This window comes from Squalius cephalus, assembly GCF_949319135.1.
Source record: "Squalius cephalus genome assembly, chromosome: 11".
Lineage (NCBI taxonomy): Eukaryota > Metazoa > Chordata > Actinopteri > Cypriniformes > Leuciscidae > Squalius > Squalius cephalus.
Window position 1 is genome coordinate 19,543,976 of NC_137132.1, and position 23,800 is coordinate 19,567,775.

The 23,800-nt window shown below is 36.7% G+C and overlaps 2 protein-coding genes across 4 annotated transcripts in view; one reads left to right on the forward strand and one right to left on the reverse strand.

Moving 5' to 3' along the window:
* Positions 1–15,402, reverse strand: part of eml2 (EMAP like 2) — a 22,994-nt gene extending 7,592 nt beyond the window's left edge. The window contains exons 1-9 of one of the 3 annotated variants that reach the window (XM_079886005.1): positions 15,318–15,402; positions 14,103–14,343; positions 9,237–9,422; positions 8,820–8,946; positions 8,209–8,313; positions 3,827–3,855; positions 2,899–3,028; positions 773–922; positions 1–41 (exon numbers count right to left, since the gene is read on the reverse strand). The exon at positions 1–41 is cut by the window's left edge and continues 29 nt beyond it. In XM_079886005.1, coding sequence (XP_079742131.1) covers positions 1–41; positions 773–922; positions 2,899–3,028; positions 3,827–3,855; positions 8,209–8,313; positions 8,820–8,946; positions 9,237–9,422; positions 14,103–14,172 — 838 coding nt within the window. In that variant the 5' untranslated portion in view covers positions 14,173–14,343; positions 15,318–15,402. Of the gene's footprint in view, positions 42–772; positions 923–2,898; positions 3,029–3,826; positions 3,856–5,938; positions 6,080–8,208; positions 8,314–8,819; positions 8,947–9,236; positions 9,423–11,133; positions 11,409–14,102; positions 14,344–15,317 lie in introns of those variants that run through there. The other 2 variants (XM_079886006.1, XM_079886007.1) reach the window with 2 other exon arrangements.
* clip3 (CAP-GLY domain containing linker protein 3) overlaps positions 1–23,800 on the forward strand; it is a 769,717-nt gene that overhangs the window by 611,907 nt on the left and 134,010 nt on the right. The window lies entirely within an intron of this gene.

Below are 23,800 nucleotides of genomic sequence, written 5' to 3' on the forward strand. Positions count from 1 at the left end.
GTCCTGTTGCTATAGTGACCATGTCTGGATGGATGGCCAAACTGCAAAGAGAACATTGTCAGGATCAGTGCTTGTCAGAAAAGATTTCCCATATCTCTCTCTCTCTCTCTCTCTCTCTCTCGGGAACAGTAAATGAATGCAGTCTGATCCCAGAAAAACCAGTAAACAGGTTGCAACACTTTTGCAAGCAGGGATTTTGACAGTCACAGAGAAAGCATTCCAGTGTTATTTTAATTAGCGACAAATGTTAAATAACAACATTTTTGACAAGAGATAGCATGTTGTCGCTCAGTTACAACTGGTTTTTTTACAGTTGGCAGCCAAACAGCATAAAAACACCACAAGGCAGAAGAGATCTAGTTTGATTGCAGGAATATTTGAATATACTGCTGGATTCGCTTATCTTGAAGATAAGAGTCTGTTAAGCCAAGCAAGATCTGGTACTAAAAATGCAAATTTGCTCAGAAACTAGCAACACTTCCTGAGTACATTGGCTCTTTTTGTTGAATGATGGCGATACAGTGGTACAATATATTTGTTCATGAAGCTGATAAGCACAATGATAACATCTTTTGGACCTTTGAACAATGACCTAGTTTGAGAATAATCTGCAGGATATCGGAAATGCTTTTTTCTCTGTATGACATCAACACTAGACTGATTTCTCTCCCGTAGTAGTTCCACCAGTGCTGTTAATCTTCATTAACTGTAGAGTAAATGAGCAAAAGAATGTAGAAACCATAAAAATCAATATACTGTATATTTAACTTACCACTTGACATCATCATTATGGCCTAGATAGTGTCTTTGTTGCTGCTCTTCTACGTTGTATAGCACCACTACCGAAGCATTGAAGTACACAATCTCCCCCGTCGGCAACAGGTAGAGGTTGGAACGGCAGTCTCTTCCCCTATAGCCGTAACTAATGAAGTGTGTTAAGAAATAAAAAGCTTTTTCATTGATACGTACTTTTAAAGCTGCAGTCCGTAACTTTTGGCGCTCTAGCGGTTAATAAACAGAAGTGCATGCGTCTTATGTCTATGACGAGTCACGCAGGTACTGGGCTAAAAACACTTAGTAGAGGTGTACCGTAGTGAGTCAGGATAAGACAAAAACACAGTTTGGAAAATGAATTCATGATGTACTCACTTATTATATGCATTTTGTAAATTTTGAACACAAAAAAAAGTTACGGACTGTAGCTTTAAATGAGCACTTTTTTTTCACATTTCAAATGGGTTAATTTGCATTTCATTTCAAACTATTTAAGAAATAAGCTGAAATTTAATTGAAAATTCCGGAGCCCCTAAAGGGACGTGGTGGTGGAAAAAATTTTAGGTTGGGAGAATTTTTTTTTTTTTCAAATCTTTTGCGTTCCCTCGCAAAACTTTTGCGTTTCCCCGAGAAACTTTGCGTTCCCTCGCAAAACTTTTGCGTTCCCTCGCAAAGTTATTTGCGTTCCCACGCAAAACTTTTGCGTTCCCCTTACGACACCTATTTACAATCACAGTAACCTAGACAACGAGCTACAACCCAATTATCATCAAAACAAGCTTTTATAATATAGGCTAAATGGATCTCTATGAGCAGGCGGCTGAGAGACAAGTTCAAAGGGACCGTCTCCAAAGTGCAATATAACCCCAAAACGACTACAGCATCAACTCATAGTCAAAAATAGTCATTGACTTCAATGTTACAAACTGTAGTGCCACCCAATTCAGTTTACATATCAATGGTGACCCACTGGTCATACTACACTGCTTTTGCACATTTTATATTAGGAAAAATATTCAATAACTGCACTGTAACACACCAAATTTAGTTCACACATCACTGCTCTAATGTTGGTTATAGGCCTACAACACTTAGTTTGGGAAGTAATTGCACATAAAAAATAAGTAGGCCTAATTCTTTACTCAAATTATATTGGTACTGTATGGAGATTTTGCATTATATTTGCATACTGAATTTGATGGCATCACTGTGTAACAGTGTGAAGTTATTTATAATATATTTTCTAAAAAGGGTGAAGTTATTGATTTTATTTCATAATAAATAATTATAAAAATTATGCATTATTTTTAATCAAACTATGTAATATAACCAGCAGGAGAGCAGTGATGTTTGAACTGAATTTGGTGACAGTACAGTGTGATCACAGTGAAGCTATTGAATATGTTCAATAATATAAAATGTGCAGAAGGGTTGTGGGATTTGCACTTTACAGACGGCCCCTTATTTGGACTTGTCTCTCATTCGTCTGGTTAGAGACAAATTAATATTATAAAGCTCGTTTTAATGAGAATTGGGTTGTAGCTCGTTGTCTAGGTTACTGTGATTGTAAATAGGTGTCGTCTGTGCTTTAACAACGTTTAGCTCAAGAATAGGGACGTTCGAATAGCCTATGTGAATATTGCCAGCTTCACTGAACTCCTTGAGTTAAGCACTGACCGCATCTTTATATCTGAGTCCAAGTTCAAACACTATGAAACGCTCCATTAACGTACGGAGCTCTGAAACACTGCCAGCGGGACATTAAACAGAAATTGTCTGTCCGAGCTCAAAACAGTTTTGCGTGGGAACGCAAATATCTTTGCGAGGGAACGCAAAAGTTTTGCGAGGGAACGCAAAAGATTTGAAAAAAAAAATTCTCCCAACCTAAAAAAATTTCCACCACCACATCCCTTTAGGGGCTCCGTAGAAAATCACTGATGCACTTTAATTATTAATTGTACTTGAAAAGTTGATAGCCATTAATTCAATTATTGTAAAATAATAAGAATAAAATATACATAACTTCACAATGATCTATCAAAATTCATCATTATTCATTAGAATATCTGCACAATTCACTTTAGTTACATTATAAAATAGTTTTCAGCTAAATCACAAGGATACACCCACTGAAGTTTTAGCTTGCGCTCTGGCAGCGCCAACTTGTGGTCAAGGTTGTAGGCTTCCTTCTGCTGGTCTGGAATATGCATGGTGATTGGACGTCCACGTATGAACATCCTAACGTAACCATCATCTGTTCAAGAAGGACAGAAATGTTAGCTGCCAAACAGAAACAAGCAGTAAACATGGTTTGTTAAGGATGATTTGTCAAATTACCCTGGCCCTACTGACAGAACTATATTCACTTAGAAACCAACTTGCCCATTACAGAATGAGACTGGCTGAAAGCATTACGTCGATCCATAATAGTTTTTATCTGTAATGCATACGATAATGGGATCAAGTCAGGGCTAATACATAATTTCCCATAACACAGGGCTCAGTCTCTCCCTGCACTCCTAGTTAAACATTACATGCATTTATATATGAAAAAAACAAACAAAAAAACATTATTTTTCCTCCACTGGAAAAGGAAACTCTGTAATGGAATAAAAAGTTTGTTGTATAGGCTCACTCCCACAGTTTATATGTAGCAGTGTTATTTTAGTATTATTTATATACTATTTAATAATATATTAGGTTTTATTTTTATACTTTTTATTTTAATTTTAGTTTTTATAATTTGACTATAGACTTTTGTCGTTTTATTCTTTTCTATATTTCTATGTAGCTTCAATTTATTTTTATATCAGTTTTAGTAATTATGAGTACTGCTTAAACTTAATCATGCACCATTTTTAATTTATTTTCTAATATAAGTTTTTCATCATATATTTATATTTTATTTCAGCTTTATTTCAGTTAACAGTTGACACACAAACCACTAAAGACAATACCAAACAGCTATTGATTTCTCGCTCAATATAAAAAAGGACTTTTGTTTTTATTGGGTGATATTCATCAAATGACTTCAAAATAGATGAAAACTTACCAGCATTGAAGGTGCACTCTTTGGTTTTGCTGAAAGACCAAAAGAGAAAGAGGTCAGTCCTTAATTCATACCTTCACAGACAACAAGCCAGACAAAAACAGCACCATAGGTTAAACAAAAACTTTCTAAAATCATTTCTGAAAAGTTTTGTTTGCTGTCTTTGACTTGTGTTTTGTATGAGGATGACTAATTCATTGAGCTCATCCATTAATACTGACCCAGCTTTCATGTGGCCTCTCATAGATCTGTGCAATGGACAAAACACTGAGCTAAAGCGACAGGAGGAGAGGGGGACCCAAAACTGCTTTCAACTAAATACAGGAAATTTCAGAGCTTGTTTACGTGACTAAACACATTTGGTGGGGTGCCAGCACTGGTGGTGATTTTGCTTTGAAAACGAACATGGACAGAATTGTTCTAAATGTCGAGGCCTTGATATATTCATATATATAAAAAAGATTAAATGTTCAATTTGTGTCTGTGTGTGCATTTTGTAGCTGTTTTTCCAAACCACACAGTTTTCCACTTCCTCTGTGCTGATGCAAGACTGTCATGAGTGACAGCCTGCCTTAGACAGCTGAAAGTAATAAATTAGACCCATCAATCCAGCATTATTTGCTGGAATACGTTTGCGGAACTCAGGAATCCTCAGAATGGACAGCAAACAGTTTACTAAATTAAATGTTATGTAAAGGGAAGACAGAAGGATCGTGGGTGCCGTCGAAAAGAAACGCTCCCACAATGATCTGTTTGTGTCCAGGCATGCAGAAACCATCCAAACACTTCATTAAAGCAAAGACTGAACCAAAGCAGGCCACACCAAAACAAGCCAATCTCTAATAACACCGGTTTAGAGTGGTGTGCAGGCTAAAATAAAACAATATTTATATTAGCCAGTGTGGTGGCTTTTATATATATATAAATAGAAATATTGTTCAAATGCACAATAATTATATATAATTATTGTGCATTTGCAGCCTTTTAAAATATTTTTTTTTAGGAAAATTTATGTTGTTTATGGACATTTATGGAACATTTCAGTGCTCCACACACCTGATTTTAGGTGATGGCACACAAAATGGCAGCTACTGGCAACATTTTCTCAAAAGCACATCCCGGAAAAATCTATTTTACCAGTAATGACCCTAGGCTGTGTAGCAACCAAACTCAATATAATGCAGTGAGTATGCACCACTAATGTGCGCGACCTCATACTAATGCACTGACTATGCACACACCCATCCATACCACACACAGTGCGGGTGACGATTTGACGATTTATGGATTTTATACATGAAAATCACCACGCAGTGTCTTTACAGATACGCACGCACAGCATCTTTACAGAATAAATCAAATCTCTAAAGGAAGTGATTCACTAAAAACTTCTGTTGAAGTTCTCTGGACATGATGTCCTTCAAACCATTTTATTTCCTGATGTAGAGCACTCACTCTAATTTGCCTTCAAAGAGCTGTCTGTGTGTGTGTTTGTGCGTGCGTGCGAGTATGTCTGTGTGCGTGTGAGTGTGGCAGTGGGTGGGTTTCATGTTTAATACATACAGCTGAGCAGCAGTAACAATCAATATCTAACTCAAATTGCTAGCTAACAATGCACTAAAGCAATTAGTAAAATGTATGCATTATATGTATTACATTACTTGAATGGGAGTTGAATGGATAACAAGGATTCAGCTTGACAATACCAGATGGAAACAAGCAATCAAAACCAGATGGAAACATTTACATTTTTGCTAAATGACTCACAAAATGATGCAAAATTGCCCTAAAAAAACAACAACAACAAAACTGAAGGCTTGCAACAGCAAAGTAAAATGCATAAGCAAAAGGTTGTCAGATTCCATCAATGTTTTTAAAGTTTGCTCATAGTTTTTTGTTCCCAATTGGGAAGTTACGTCATCAACTTAGCCCAGGTGCATTCGCTTTGTTTATCTATAAAACCCATGATGCTATGAATATTCTTGTTTGCCTACCAATGTTTGCTTTGTTGCAGGAAGCTGAAAGCAATTCCATTATCAACCTCGCTCACCCTATAACTACCAAAAGTATTTCTTTTGAAGACCTGAAAGAGCTTAACAAGAACATGAGCTTTACCTTGTCGACCTCTTCATGTTGTTTTTCCCGTTATTCAGTTTAAGTGCTAGCTGGAGTTTGCAGAAGCGTCAGGCAAAAGACTGAGTTCCTTGTTTGAGTTAACTTAAGCTCTGCAGGAACATGGACCTCACTAACCAATGGGAGGACACTTCCTCAGTGTGCATGACAGCCCTTTTCTGGGTGACCACTCCCCCCCAGTGCTTTAATGCAGTAACATGAAGCACTCTGTGGTCAGGAGACTGTTTCAGTGGTGTGTGTCAACCAAGTGACTGCGAAGAGCTGCCATGTGCCATACAAACAATCATCATGCCATAAATATAAAACTACTAAGGTGTAGGATTATCTGCTGTACAAACACCCTGCAGGAGCTTGGTGGGAAACCTGTTGGAACTGATACGTAACCCTTTAGTAGGATGAAGCTCTTATTATGTAGTAGTTTGCGATAGCAACAAAGGTTTAATGGACTCATATGATGACAAGCTTGAAGTGTTCTCTATTCAAATGTAATTTTTACCCTCCTTTTCACTATAAAAAAAATAGAAGAATAAAAAAATTAATTGAATTGAATACTATATTAAGTGGTAACCTGGTTAATGGATTTCTTTTTATGAAATTTTAATGAGAGTTTTCCAGTGGTTGCTATTCAGCTCTGACTGTCAGGATCTTAGTCAATAACACTTTTATTGACAGATGTCTAGTTTGAACATCAGTGTTTACCTTCCTTCCTGGAACTCCGTGTATACTCACCATAAATTATTTATGACTATTTGATCACATTGTTCCTAAGCCTTCTTGGTGTGTGCACAACAAACACACTTAGTAGTTTAAATATCTCACTTAACAAGAAACAAAACAGTATACACTAACACTACCATTCAAAAGTTTGGGGTTGTAAGATCTTTTAAATGTTTTTGAAATGCTTTTATGCTTTTTTATTAGATCAAATATTCTGTACATTTTTTAGTAATATTGTGAAATATATTTTAATATGTAATATATATTAAATATATTCAATTAAAATTTTCAGCATCATTACTACAGTCTTCAGTGTCACATGATCCTTCAAAAATCATTCTAATATGCTGATTTGGAAACAATTTTGTTTATTGTCAATGTTGAAAGCAGTTGTGCTGCTTAATATGTTTTGTGGAAATGATACATGTTTTTTTCAGGATGAAATGATGAATATAAAGTTTAAAAGAACATAATTTATTTGAAATATAAATATTTGGAATATAAATCTTTTACTGTTGTAATCTTTTCACTTTGGATCATTTTAAAGGGGTCATGAACTGGCTTTTTAATTTTTTTTATATTGTTGTCTGAGGTCAACTTCTGACGTTCGCTTGGTTTTTACATTCAAAAACATCAAAATGAATAAGTAATAGGTTATTTTCAACCCTGGTTTTGAGCCTAGCTCCTGAAACACTCGGTTTTTATGGGCGTGCCGCATTGAAGACTTGGAAGTAAACACCCACTGCTATGATTGGATAACAGTTTTTCATATTATAATGAGTTTCATGTAATGCGCGAATCGGTGGGCGGGGCTAAAAAGGCAATGTTGAAGTGGGTGTTGATCTTCTTCTGCGGAGGCGGTGTTTGATACCCTTTGACGCCATAGATCCCCACTTTGAAAAACCTGTCGTTCGCTGTGCCTGGTGTCAATGAAAGCTTTTATTGGACTAACAAGGAAGTTTTCAGTTCTGAAACTTACAGGATATTCTTATAGTATGATGACCTCTTATATGTCAAAAGCTCAAGGAAAATTTGATTTCTCAGTTCATCACCCCTTTAATGCATCTTTACTGACCCCAAACTTTTGAACAGAAGTGTATATTGTCTATGTACCAACATTACGGTAAGAAAACATGGCTAGAACTCTGTTTCTATGAACCAGAACACACAATGGTAACCTTTAACAATTGCAGGCCATTCTATTTAAATAAATAAAGGCCTAAATAGGCAAAGCTGTACATTTCATAACATATTTCGAATCAGCAATACAAATACAACAATAATATAATCATCTGATTCAGCTCAAATCATGGTCTAAAATTTTATTTTATAAAATGCCTTCTCTTCCCCTACTGTCTCTGGTGTCTTGCTGACCAAAAGTCTAGCTTTGTCATCTAATTAGACACTGAAGTAGCCTCTATTCTTAGCTGTGTTGACATCTTGTACTTGTCTCAAGGCTTGGAAGGAAAGAGTTTTCATCTCTGTGTACAGAAAAATCATTGAGTTTAATGCACTTTATTTAGATGAAAAGGTACCCGTCTCTCTTTCCACTTGTTGAGCTGCCAGATGAGGTGGTTCTGCTGCGGGAATCGGCCATCTCCTTCTTCACCGTGGAAAGGCGTTCTGTGGACATGCTCTTCCTGACACACAGAGACAAGAGTAATGAGTGAGGCACAATGCAGAGGACAGGAAAGAAGGACATCAAAGAAATGCCAGTCTGGATGGAAGTATTAAACAACACAGCAGGCTCTTTGTGGTGTTGTGGTGGGACAACAAGCATTTTCTCAAGTCCACATGAATACAAATGATTAATATCGATTATGAATTTTTATTTAACTATTAATAAATCACAAGGAACCATTACAGCTCTCTTCTGTAAAAGGTTTCAGGTACTTAATTATATAGGTATCTTTTAGGCTAAATGTTCCAAATGGTTTATTACTCAACACCGCCATCTTGAGGTCGAGAAGTAGACTGCACTGATGCTGTTGAGCAACAAATGTCTTGGTGTAGAATAAATGCAAATATTTCCACTATGTACTACTTTAATGTGTGATACCAGCATGTCTTTCAATAAAATGGCATTTGAAAATGTGTAGAGATAATATGCAATAAAAATGATATATATCTTGCTTATAACTCTCACCTTTTGATAGACATCAGTACCTCCTTTTTCGGAGAGGAAGGAGAGGAAGGGTAGCCACTCAAGCGTTTTGTTTGCACATAGCCATTTGTCAAAGGCTTGGATGGCAGAGCTTGCAGTATCTGACGAACTAAATCAGGAAGGAAGAAACAGAGGAACACAGTGAGATGACATGCAAATTATCTTCACCTCCCACATGAAACTATTTATGTAACCACTATAATGAATTACAATACATCCCTGTTCGAAATATCCAATAACAGTTAAGAACCTTGAATGCTAACACAAAGGTTACATCTCAGAATGCACCCTTAGGCAAGGTTACCTCCAGATTAGATGGAAAAATATCTTCCAATTGTCAGTTTTCTAGGCTTTAAACACGTAATGATAATAAGCAGAGGGCCACGATGAAGCTCTGACCTTTAGTAGGTCCACGTTTCTTGCTGCTGGTCTGTGTGATCTCCTCACAGCAGCCCAGCCTTCTCAAAGCATCCGCCAGCGCCGCCTTCAGCAGATGAATCTCGTCCTCCTGCAGCTGCACCCTCTGCTCCAGGTGAGAGAGACGGTCATCCATCTCCATCCCACTCCCAGCTGATACATTGTCATCTGAAAGAGACAAACAGATAGTCACAGCATGAGAATTTGTACTGATTGGAATTTGTACATTACAATTGGTCCAAAGCTGTTAAACTTTCTTCTGTGGGACACAAAAGAAGATATTTTTTGTGCTCCAAAGAAGAAAGTCATACAGGTTTTGGACAGCATGAGAATGAGTAAATGATGAGAGAATTTTCTTTTTTGAGTGAACTATCCCTTTAAATCAGTGGTTCTTATTCCAAGTCTCCCACTAATCCATTATACAATCAAAGGCCCCCCAATATAAAGTAAGATATTTCCTCTGGTATTTCTGATGTAATTATGATAACACTGCTTGTTTTCCAAATTTGTATTAACAGAAACTGGGATTGTTGATATATTAACAATATATGATATGTGAGTTTGTGATTCTAGAAATTAAGATTTTTTTGTTTTGTTATTGTTTAATATAAATATGAATTGTTTACATATTAATAATATAAAATTTGATTAATAATAATATATGAAAAAAGTCATCCTGCTTTCCACTTGGAAATTAGCTGAGACCGCCTATGGGCTCTGAGAACTGATGCTTTAAGCCGTTTTTTAAACAATGGACCCTTTTCACAGACTGACACAGTTATCAACATCGCAAATCTAGTAATGTTGGTCATATTTTAATTTATAAAAAAGTAATATACATTTATATATATATATAGTCTTATATTACTATTTCAGTAAATGTCAAATGAATTAATTGACGCTGCTGAGGGTGTTTTTAATGCAACGGCTGAGGGATTGACGGCAAATTTGACATGTGGAAAGTTCATTTTAATTTACACACTCGTTGGACATTAAAAACTGTACAAATGTCTTTGCATAACAGAATATAAAAACAAATAGCATTTACTTTAATGAATTATAGCACAACATTTTTTCAGCTAAACATTTGAAATGATAAAACAATGCAAATATTATATAAAATAAAGATAATAAGTATTTGTACATGTGTGGTTACCTTTCTAGCACACCTGTCACTTCATACATTGACTAAAATGTCCTGTTGGTTATTTAAAAAAAAAGTGATGGTAGTTCTAAGAAAAGTTTAGTTTTTTTTTTTTTTTTTTTTTGCATTTTTAAGTGTTGGAAAACTTTCAACATGAAAACATCTGTGATTAAAAAGAGAGATTATTTTTTACCCAATTTTACTCGACAAAAAAAAATCCAAACATTATTAAAAAGTTGAAAACATGAGTGGACAATTGAGCAAGTTTCTAATGCTGATTCAAAGTGACGGGTGTATTGCATTTAAATATCCAACTTATACACAAAAATAACAAAAATCACACAATAATCAAAACCAGAAGGAAAATTCCTGTCACATTTACATTTTTCCAAATGTAGCTCCTCAATTTCATATTTCACATAAAAAAGTGGCTCCATCTCTGTTTCAATCTCAAAGGCAATACAACGGGCTGCATGCTAAGTATAAACCTCTGTTAGTGCCTGCACCTGCGAACACATGGAGATCCCATCCATAAAGTGGCATCAGCAGGTGGTGAGCATGTCAACTGAACTAATAAAAGTGAAAGAAAATAGGATTCAAAAGTGGAAGGTGAGAAGAAAGCAGGATGGAGCTAGTGATGCTAGAAGACAAAAGCAGTCTGGAGGAAACCGGATGCTCAGTAACCAAGCGCACTGAAATATTCATCATCCCGCTCTGCTTGTATTCCCCTCCTACCTGCCATTCCAGTTAGTACTATGTCCGCCTGTCAGTCAGCCGCTCAGACAGCCTGATCCGCTGCAGCTCACTAGGGGTTTCCTAAAGGTGCCAAACGCCTGCCTGGCCAAAGATTCTTTCTCCCTCCTTCCCCTTGACTTGCTGGATGGCTGATCCCGTGCCTGGACCTTCCTTCCTCCCCCTCCCCCACCCTCAGTGCTGTGTGTACAGGAGAAGGGTGATGTTTGTAACAGGACGCTATTCCCCGTCTCCTATGCGGTAGAAAACTGCTGGATGTGCTGTTGGCAGAGAGAGAGGTTTGGCTCGATTCCAGACCTGTTAGCCAGGCACTATCAGGAAGTGCACTGACCAGCCTCTCCGTTAATAGCACACCGAAGCGCATGTCAGTTTGACAATTTATGACTTGTTGTTCCATACCCCTGGGGCGCATGCTCATTTTCTTATCATTTGAATCAATACGATTCACATCAGGGATTTTTAAATGCATTCAACTTGTTAACATCATAGTCTGACCATAAGATCTTCATGTACAACATTTAAAATCTGTCTAAACCATCCAACTGTACAACATGGATAGACACCCTCTCTGACCCAGTCTCATCATGACATATACTGTCTACCCATCCATCTGTCGTTCAGCCAAACCATCTGTCGCGGAAATGGCCCGACTGAAAAACCCAAACAATGACCACAATGTACACTGATACCTATCTTTGAGAGAACCTGTAATCCACAAGAACTGATGAAACAGACGTTTCTAAGTGACAACAGCAACAAGCTGTGGACAATGGTTTTAGAATGAAGAAGCCATAGTGATAATATCGAATTCTCTAACAAGACCTTCAGTGATTGACTGAAATTGAAATATTTAATTTTACTCAAGCATTTTAATTGTGCTTTATTTTTTTATTTCTTCATTTTTGTATTAAATAAAAATACCAATAAATAATGTATATATAAAGATAAATATGTATATAAAATACAATCATTGTATGTGTTTGTTCTTAAAGGTGCAGTAAGCGATTTCTGAAAAAAAGCTGTTGATATTTCAAATCACCAAAAACAAAAACACCCCAACCGAAACGGATCACACCCCATATTTGATGGCGCCGCCCCCAAATTCACAAACACAACAATCCAGTCTCTCTCTTGAATCCAACACGTAGGCTAAGTGACTTATACTGCAATTAATCGACTGGCCGCTAGAGACACGGTCCAAAAGAGAGTCAATCCCATATACCCTCAATGTTAAAATGCCCAACTTTACAGCAGAAAAAAAATGTTTAGCCTACAGCCTAGTACAAAAAGTGGTTTTGAATTTTTTTCATAACTCATTCGTTTAAATTAAATTAAGCCTTAAAGTTCTGCATAATTAAGGGCGTGGCCACTTGAGTGACAGGTGGATTGCCGCTGCTGTCTGTTAGCCGCCACTTCACCTCAGCTAATCCCTCCTCTTTTTCCCATTTTCGGTTATCCGAGAGTGACGCCCTGCCAAGATGGCGACGGCCTGCTACACCCACTTTGGGCTTCAAAAATGCTCTTTAGAAACCTACGGGTGACATCACGGACACTACGTCCATATTTCTTTTTACAGTGGTTTTAGCGCTCGGTCTGATCCACTTTCAACAGCGTTTCTCAAAAATCGATTACTGCACCTGTAAATTGCTTTGAAATATTTGCATCGGCTGTATAGAACTTTCTGTGGTTTTGAAATGTATTTTATATCAGTGGTTCTCAACTAAATGTATTTTATATCAAGTGGTTCTCAACTGGTAGGCCACGACCCCAAAATGAGTTGCAGGTCTATTCTGGGAAAAACGATTATAAATGGAAATAACAAATTGCAACTAAATATAATTATTCAGCTAAGATAGCAGAATTGATAGGCATCATCCTTAATAAGCAGGAGAAATATCTTATCTTATCAATTTCTTTTGTCGTTGAGGTCAAAGGACACGTGTTCAACAAACTTTATGGTATTTTGACGCACATTCATCAGTTGGTAAAGTGGATAATACTAATGCAATATTTAGCCTAGTGTTTTATACGGGTAAATCGCATTTCTGCTGTTGTTCACAGTATGCAAAATTGTCAGACGTGTGTCATGCATGTCAATTTTGCCTATGCATTGTCATGGTAAAATTCAGTATGATAATCAAATCTGGTGCTCTGCTGGGTCACCAATTTAAATAATTCAAAATATGGGTCCTACAGAAAAACTAGTTGTGAACCACCGCTTTGCAGATCAAATATATTTTGGCTAATGTTTGTTAATGATTAGATCTTTAATAGTCATGATAATGCTGAAAACAGACATGATGTTTACAACTAAGCTTCACAGTATTGTTATATCATAGGGATAACCCAGGTAAATCCATCTTAATAGGTGGGTAATGTTATTCACTAGATGGCTCACAATAAATAAGCAACTTAGTAGGCTACATTCTTTCCACTAAAACCTTAGCTGAAACCAAACAACAAAGCCCAAGTGAAGCAAGCTGATTCAGGTTTGCTGAGGACGAGAGGCTCCAAGCATATCAAAAGCTGATGAAAAAATGAATAAAAAATGTAAACAACACGTAGCTCGGATTGTAACGTTAATTCTCAAATATCTTTCAAGAGCCTGAATCTGGGTAGATGTTCCCTGTACCATGACACTGATCCAAACCGCAAATATGCGATAAGAAAATAATTTAAGGGAGAATGACATTTGCATGTACAGGATATAAAACTGGTCAGTAATTTAAACAAATAATATTCATCACATAACCCTGAGACAGTTTCTTTTGTTGTGCCCTCGCAGGCACTGACGCATTGACAAGACAATAACATTACATTGCTGGAATGTTGATATAAAACATATTGATATCAAAGACAAGACGTCTGAAATGGAAACGAAAACAAACCATCGTGTGTGGCTCTCTCGCGCATTCATTATGAATGCTCAGTCAAGTCGCTGCCAAACTTACCGTTGCAATACCGAAGCAGAAGGGTGTTCGTGTCATACAGGTTCCCACATGAGGCTACTCGCTCCGACATGTCCTTCTTCTGATCAATTCCTTTATTATTTCTCTCTTAATCGCCGGTCTTCCGATCCGCCAGCCTACTTTCCTCACATACGAGTCAGCGCCTTCAACACCTTTCCACCGAACAGCCGAAGTCAACCTGTGCTGCCTGCGTTTCTATAGCAACAGCCTCACCGCTGATCTGCTGCTTCCCAGAGGGAACAAGAGTGCATGTTTACTCTTGGAGTCCCATAATATGCAGTCATACTTCCACTATTAGCATGATTTAAATATATATATATATATATTCAGATATGAGACGAGAGGTTAGTCAAATGAACAAGCCCCGAGGACAACACGGGTAGGCTATACACAGGTAGGCTATACAAGAGATGAATAGGCTATTTCCTTATGGCCTGTAACAGGTCTAAAGATTTCTATCTTGGGAATTTTCTTGCTAATGATGCTGGTGTCATAAAATGTCCTTGACAGTCAAGCAACTGTTATTTCTACTCTTTAACATTAGATGGCAGTGCAGGTCTGACTAAAACATGGGCTATTCGATGTCAAGCTACAAAATGTTTTATATTTGGCACATTAAAATATGCTACACTTTGGCGTCCCATAACGTTTTTCAAGCACCTGAGCAACAAATTTCCATGGTTGTGTTGCGAGACCAATAGGCTATATAACAAGAAAAATAAACGTTATATGTTGATTTTTACAGAGCACAAAAGGGACAGATAACAAACGTCATAAAAACCATCCCCATTCACACGGATCCGCGAAAACAATTAAAGACTAAGCAACTTCACACGTATCCTACACGTTTCCTTTACAGAGCACTCGCTATAGATCTACACTAAACACGTAGGCTAATATGTTTTCAAAAGTTTGCATTTTTGTAGGCCCCCAAAAAGCATAAAACTGTTTGCTCGGGGAACACATTTACTAGAAGACGCAAAAGCATCGAAATATATTTTTTCTCTCATCTCATATCACAATCCTTTCGAGGCTCCGTAGATTTTCTTGAGGTGAGCAATTTACCAAAAGCCTATGCATCGAACAAAATGTGTGACTCGTATGCCACAAGCCTGACATATAATCCTCCATATTCTTACTGACATATCCTTGTCTAATGAGTGATTTTACCGTATACCGACATGAGAAAATGCTCACATTTTTAAGCAAACATGTTATGTGTCCAGTATTTTCTTTCGGCTGTTTAGAATTAGAACTAACAATATCGATGATGCCCAATTCACGAATGAATAACAACTCTTTTGAATCGGTTTCAAAGAAATGGTCTACTTTATAATGGCTTGAATCGGTTCAGGCTGAATCATTTGGATAGCTCAACTCGTGCTTTCACTGCATCGTTTGAAACTTTTCTCGCTCCACAAAAACTGCAAACTTTAGAACACCGAGAACAAAACGAGCGATTAATGCAGTCGGATATTTACTGTAGGATACCGACAAACCATTGAAACAAAATCTGCAAACGCTATTATTTGCCAGCGATGAAGAAAATCTTTATTAGGTTCAACGCCTGGCTACAAAACCTATTACAAAATAAGGGTAGGCTTACACTTTTTTATTTTATTTGATGGAGGTGTCGGTGCACCAGTGGACTAAAATCCCCTGGTATAATTTATAAATGGTTAAATATATACTCTCTTTTTTTTTTCTTTTTCTTTTTTCTAAATCTATTATATTTGTAGGTCTTTTTTTGGTGTTGCGTGAACTTCGTAGGCTACGGTGGCCGAGAAGTGCAAATGTGGTGAGTCCAGCGTGAATTTTGTTCATTGATAACAAAGGCAACTTCTCTGTTTACACGAGATGTAATGCTGACTTCACATGCTATTGGAATTATCATAATATTAGTTTCTAGTTAAAAAATTGGACATGAACTCAAGTAAAAATTGGTGGAAGAAGGCTCGCAAACATAGGAGAGTATGCTAAGCAATCCTTTATTTATATGATGTTATATTTAATTTTATTTGCAGAGGGTAAAAAATCCTACATTGTTGCTTATATGTAATGATTAGAGTTGATAGATATTGTATGGGCAATTGAATTTGCGGTCTACCACTTTGTTACCTTCATGCACCATTAATTTAGTTTCCGCTGCCATATTTTGCCTAATCACTGAACATCTATTTATTACGGCATCATTGAGAGGTGAATTTAGTTGACATTGAGGCCATAACAGCCTTCTTTGTGTTTGTTTTATAATTTTTCTTTTCATTAGGCCAAAACAGAGGCGTCTCTTCAGAGAGAAATGCTCACATTCATTTTACCATTTAATCAGGAAGTGACTTAAGCCAACTGATTCTCAAACCATTTTTGAGCAGCTCTGTCACACCCATCATTCATGAATCAAACATGGTTATTATTAACATTGGCTTAATGGCTTCATTGGTCATGCTAATGCAAGATCATTATGGTTGGCAGTTCCGGCAAATTGATAACTTGAGCATTGACTTGATGTTTATGCAGTTCTCATCTCATCCCTCAGTGGTAACTTGCCAGCAGGGAGAGAGAACAAAGCTTTCATGTGGATGTCAGATGGCAAATGTCCAATATGTGCCAATGTGTAAGGCCCAGAGTTTTAGTGGATGGCTGAATGGAGCATAAAGTTTTAATTGGTTTGTGGACAGAATGAGAATGATAAATATATGCATTGTGATTTTTATATGGATTTTTCATCATTCTAAAAGGCTCTACTCCGCTGACACTGCAGCATTTGAAGAATTTAAAAAAAATCATTAATTTAAATTTCAGAGTACTAATTTTGTTCACAGAGTGATAAAGTAAGATAAAAAAGCACAAATTGCACTTTTGATTCACTTCATAATTTGAAGTGCACTTCAAAGGCTTGATGAACTTGTTTGAAGTTATTTCATGTAATTTTGGGAGGAATACTCTCATCTAATCTTCTAATTAATACCAAGGTATAAAAACAACCTCTTACCACTTCCCGTTGCCAGTTATTTCAGCATCCATCCTCCTCCCCTTCTTCTCCTTTATTTTGCCTTTGTAATGGGGGGCAATCGGAGCTCAAGTAAATCCTCTCTAAACCAAGCAAACCAAATCTGTTTACCACTTATGCTGAGATTATATGGGCACACAAACTCATGAACTAAATTTTAAAAGGTCTAATTTCCTTAAATTACAAAACTAGAGTGCTTTGATTTTGATGTGAGGATGTCATTCAGCAGCTGTAAGAAAGAAACTACCTTTCTCCTATTAAAATATTTGTTTTCATGCCAACAAAATCCGATCTCTGTGAGCAGCCATTTGATTATTTCTTTTAATACTTATTATCAGAAATATATTTGAAACTTTCTGTAAGCATCCCCATTCATCTTAATGACAGTTATGTCTTCTCAAGTGGTTTGAGGAGCAGTGTGGAACAGCCTTATTATGAGTAGTGAATGTTCAAGTGCAATAGTTGTACATTACGCATGCGTGTCTGAAACTCCAATTCATGTTTATTATGACTTCCTAATGAATTGATCACACTTTCAATGGAAGTGGTTAGGTTTGTTTGGCATTGTCACACTAGACTAAAGGAGGCATTGTATGCTGCAGTGTAGCATCCAGGATCTACTGTACATGAAAAGGTGTGTCAATGAGTGTTTGAATAAACCAATATTACTACAGTCAAACCAAAATGTATTCAGACACCTTCAACATTTCTCACATCATCACAGTTTATTCGCAATAGTTTAGAAAATGGTAATAAAATAGGACAATAACTCTGTTAGACCGTCTCACAAATAAATTAGGTTGAAAAGCTGTCAGCTGTTAAATTTAAGTACACAGATAATACCAATTTAAGTCAAGCAATTACCAAGCACTGCTTAATTTTGTTCAGTCTGGTGTAAAAAGGTTGTATTAGCAGTTAAAGAAAAAACACTTAAGCTAAACAAGGTCAGGTCAAAGTGTCTGAATTATTATTTTTTTTGTCCCAAATTTTTAAATATTTTACTGGTAGTCCAGTGTATGAAGTATTTTTAGGTATAATATGTCAGTTCACTTTATTTTGTTATCCTGACTTACATAAATGAACTAAAGTGTCCTACACCCACTAGTAAAAAAAATAACAAATGATATCTGGTGTCTGAATAATTTTTGGTTTGACTGTATGTACATATAGCAAAGCTCACACAGCCCCTTACAATAAGTGGTTCAGACTGGCATCACTGTCCATGTGTTATAGCCCGTGGTCAGCATGTGAGAGTTTCGGGACAGTTGACCTGTTAGATCACATTTTCTTTGATCATATGCATTTTTTAGACCTTACAATCATTTTTATGCTTGTAAACCTTTTTAAACATGCAAGCAAGGTAAAATGATCTGACTGGCTAATATAGAGGTCTTGTAGAAATTGCAAGTATGTCTTGTTATAGTGCAAATGGGGGATTTTGGTACATATAGTCTAATATGTGCCAAGATTATTGCCTAATGCCTTATACTAAAGTAGAGAGAATTTCAATAGTCAATTGTTGACTCATAATTAAAATTGTAAATGTCATTTGAGATGCAACACAGACCAGTTTGGTCAATACATGCTGACTGCTAGCCATTTTTACTGTGTTTTGTCATGTCAAGGACACTGCCCACACAAAGTCTTAATTAATCCTGCTTTTAACTGCTGATGAGGAAGTACAGTTGAAAAAGGATGGCATTCTTAATTTTTTTAAATTTCTTCTTCTATACACCTTTCAGGACAAGTTCTTTGAGCACATGGCACTGTTGCCATGGAAATGGTAAACAAACAGACCTGCCAAACAATGGATATACCTGAACACATTTGCGTCTCACTTCCCAATCCTTACTCTACATTTTAGCAGGGTCACATTCCATTAGTAAGTAGGACACGTGAGTTATCTAGCCCGAAAATCAAGCCTGAGATGGCTTGGAGATGTCTCACATGGAAATCTCGGCTTCAGGGAACAGCACTCTCGTATAGAAATGTTAAAAGATTTTTTTATCTTCGTTTGTCAATGTCTTTTCTTAGAACAATGTGCTGCATGACATAACCACACAGCTGTTTCTGCCTGGAGCAGCTCTACACATGCTGTAGTGGCAACTCCATGTGTTGAACTGATAATCACTCTTTTGTGTGTTAAACACAATCTACTTAATACAGCCAACTTCATTATAAAGAAATACAAAAAATATATATATTTATATGCTTATATATATATATATATATATATATATATATATTTATATGCTTATATATATATATATATATATATATATATATATATATATATATATATATATATATATATATATATATATATATATTTGACAAAAATACTATTATAAACTAGATTAGTGGATAATTCAGCTGTAAAATTTACTCTAGAAAAATCACGAGTGCACAATAATTTTATAACATCTGAACATTTAGTGAAAAAAACAAAACATTATTTAGTGAGGAACACATTATTTAGTGAGGAACAAATAAGAGACAATAAGTGTAGTATAAATCTGGTAAACAGAGGTGGACAAAGTACACAACTTCCTTACTTCAGTACAGCACTTACAGCCTACCTACCCTCATATCAATATCAAATTTATGTCTAGAAGAACACAGTTCCAGTGGGATTGAATGTGAGCTTGAATAAGTGCACTCAATAACATCCACGATTGTTTCGGACACCCAAATGGCTGTTCCCTCAAATAGTGCCCTATTTAAAGTTTTTTGGCTTTTAGTATGAATATGTTAGCCTTACTGTTATAAGCTAGTGTGCTCCAAAACAATTACAACATTTGCATTTAGAAGACCAAACCCAACGTTGAAAATGAAAATCAGATTGATGTCAGAATCCAACGTCAGATTGACGTTAATCTCCAACGTTGGACAGACGTTGTATTGTGGTTGAAAATTGTGTTGACGTCAGAAACCAACATAGTCGGGTTCTAACATCAACCCAACTTTCATTTCCAACCAAAATCCAACGTCTGTCCGACAAATATCTGCTTCTCTTACCTCCTTAAAAATGGTTTAGTCCGATCTAAAGTATTTATTAATTATTCAGTCAGTGACAAACATTAGATGGATGGTAGTGAATATACAATTACAGATATCAAGAATTATAGTTTTGTTGAAATTCAATTGTTGACATCAAGAATTTGCATTTTAACTAGTGAAAATAGTATTACAGATATCTAGAAATGTAATTTTTAAAGGTAAGAATAGCTATGGTAATGAGTTTATGAATATTAATTAGAGCTGGATTTCCCATACTCCTCTTTTAGCGCCAGTATAGGCCAAAAATGGAGGAAGAACATCCGGTCAGAGAAACGCCTCCTTGTTTATTTATTTATTAGTTTGTTTGTTTTTGTTTTGTCAGTTTCCACAAATCCCTTCACTCGATGTTCTCTTTTATTCTGGACGACAAGGGCAGTGACTGTAACATCGAGCGTATTTTGCAGTATTAAACACGTATTTATACCGATTTTATCAGGCTCCGAAAATTCTTCAAAAAGAACACAAAGAATGGCCTTCTCAGCTGCCATAGTTGCAACTCTTGCGTCATCAGAACAGGGTGTCCAACCCACCACCGTTTCCGTTTAAATACGTTTTGAAACTTTTTGTCTGGGCTGAACGCAGCCCAGGTCAGATAATTTGTGCTCTCGGTTTTGTCTTCAAAACAAATTTTTTTGGTTTTCTTCACACTTTGTTCTAATGCATCAAATGAAAACACAATACAACCAAAACGAAAAATAAAACATTTTTGTAAACCTTAGCTACCATTTGAACAGTTAAGTTCTCAAACTTTTTAGAGGATCGTACCCCCTAAGGATTTTAACATCTTTCTGTTGTAGCATCTGGACCAATCAGACACACACAAATTATTCATTATATTTAATGAATAATCCAGCAAACTCACTTTCCCAACAAAGGTCTATAAAACTTCCCCCAAAACTAATATCCCAAATGAAGCTAACACACTGGCAGAACCCAGTGTCCTGTTACAGGATCATTACGATTGATAAGACCTTTTACGATTCCAAAAAGGAATTTGCAGAGGGCTGTGACGCTCACTTAATTCTTACTGAGGAAGAGAAATAAACCCTGCTATATATTCTATAAATAACCACTTGAGATATGTGTAAACGTATCTAATTTTCCCATCTCATGATTTTCCTTTTATGTGGTTTGGCTTTTGTATTCTTGTAAACTCTATTGGGTTAATGTTTCAGACTTTGCATACTATGGTCAACCAAAATCATGTGTGTGGCATGTTTGGTCTCTATGAACTCCCATTTGTTAATTTATATTACATTTTGCTAACTTTTGTGACGCATTAGTATTATAAGAATCTTGAAGATTCTTTTCTTAAACACCCAATGAAATTACGTTCAAATGCCTTGCTAGGACACAATGGGTCGTAAAATTTCCCTCCAAAAGGGAAATCTTCTCATTGGCTCACACACCTCCAGAAGGTGTGACATCTTCACGCTTTAAAAATCACTGATCACAAGATCAGCTCTCTTAGTCCCTTTCTGAAATGCTGACGTGAAGATGATGCTGAACTAGAAGTTTTCTAAGGACCCCCAAGCTTGTGCCAGGCTGCGGCCTTGTCTTTCCATTCACCAAAGATACTCTGATTACCGCTGGTTCTCTCTCATCAAAACCACATCAGCAAAGATCAACTGGATCCTCAACAAATTGCATCAGGACAGTTTAATTCAAATGGGCAAAGTATCAAACATGCAAGTATCAAACTTAGTCTCATTATTTGATACTTTAAGTATCCTTACCCCTTTTTTAATGAAGGGCGTGTTAGAACTAAACTGATGGTTTGCTCAAGGCTGTTGATCTCCTGAATTTCAAACAATGCTATAACTTCTTGCTTCCCTGTATTCTGCTTCAGCTCTCTTGGTAAACTGTTTGCATGTGTATGTTAGAGTAGGTTACGTGTTTAGTCTAGTTAATAAAGTTTTGTTCATGTCACATGTAAAGTTGTCCGTGTCTCAAGCTCATATCTGGAGTCCCTAATCATAGATCTTACTTGCTCTTAGTAGTACTGTAAAGTAATAAAGACATTTCCCATGCCCCGGAAATGTACATTTCTTAGAATTAATAAACAATTAACAATGAGTGTTCACGGGACAAACAGGTTAGTTGATTGTAATATTAATTTACAACATTAAGTTAATTATATTAACTGATCCAAATATTCATAATCAATTATAACCAGTTATTATTGATTATTAATATTTAATAGAGCTAATTTGCTACACTGTGTACACCCTCTCTGCAGTCACACCTTTTTCAGTAAGGGGCAATATTTGCCCCCTTAAAGGAGAAGTTCACTTTTAAAATGAAAATTCTGTCATCATATACTCACCCTCATGTTGTTTCAAACCTGTATGAATTTCTTTCTTCTGCTGAACAGAAAGGAAGATATTTAGAAGATTATCAGTAACCAGACAGTTTTTGGGTCCCATTGACTTCCATAGTATATTTTTTTCATACTATGGAAGTCAATGGGACCCAAAAACTGTCTGGTTACTGACATTCTTCTAAATATCTTCCTTTCTGTTCAGCAGAAGAAAGAAATTCATACAGGTTTGAAACAACATGAGGGTGAGTATATGATGACAGAATTTTCATTTTAAAAGTGAACTTCTCCTTTAAATCGATTTTTCCTGTGCAGTTTTTACCATTACAAATTCCTTTATAATGTAAATAAGGCTTCAAATAAAAAAAAAAATTCAATAGAGAAATATGCAATGATATTTCACTAGATGGATCCTTAACCCCCCACCCCCACCCCCACCCCATTCTTGTCGGTCAAATCATTCTTGTCGGTTATTGGCTGGAACACTGTTTGTTATGTTTAGTGATGCAGGTTGGCCCAGTTTGTTTTTGTTGCCGTTTGTGGAGCCTGGGCTGTCAACAGAGACCGCATTCTTTTTACAGTGTGTTCAAGGGACAGGCAACTAGCAGATAGTGAGGAGATGATTGCTGTGTGTGACAAAAAATGTTTCAGCCTAAAAAACGTGTGACATCGCTTAGAGCAACTTTAAGGTGGGGTAGAATTAAATGAACACAAAACTCAGCATTTTGTTTGCGTACTTACTTCTGTCACCTCACGTACCCCAGGGATAGGGGAGAGCGGGGCACAAACTAACGCGGGGCTAGTTGTAACACCCTTGTTTTAAATACTTCCACACATAGCATGACGAAACTTACCGTATTTACTAGATGCATAGATACTAGATATCAACACTATAAAGAAAAAAATTGCGCCAAAATTCAAATCTTTAGATGATATCAAAGTCTTTGGCACGGACACCACCGTCTCCGGCACGGACATCAATGTCTCCAGCACGGACACCACCATCTCCAGAAAGGACACCTCCGGCACGGACACCAATGTCTCCGGCACGGACACCACCGTCTCCGGCACGGACACCAATGTCTCCGGCACGGACACCACCGTCGCCGGAAAGGACACCACCGTCTCCGGCACGGACACCAACGACTCTAGAAAGGACACCAACGTCTCCGGAAAGGACACCACCGTCTCCGGGAAGGACACCACCGTCTCCAGCATGGACACCAACGTCTCCAGAATAGACACCAATGACTACCGCACGGACACCAATGTCTCTGGTACGGACACCAC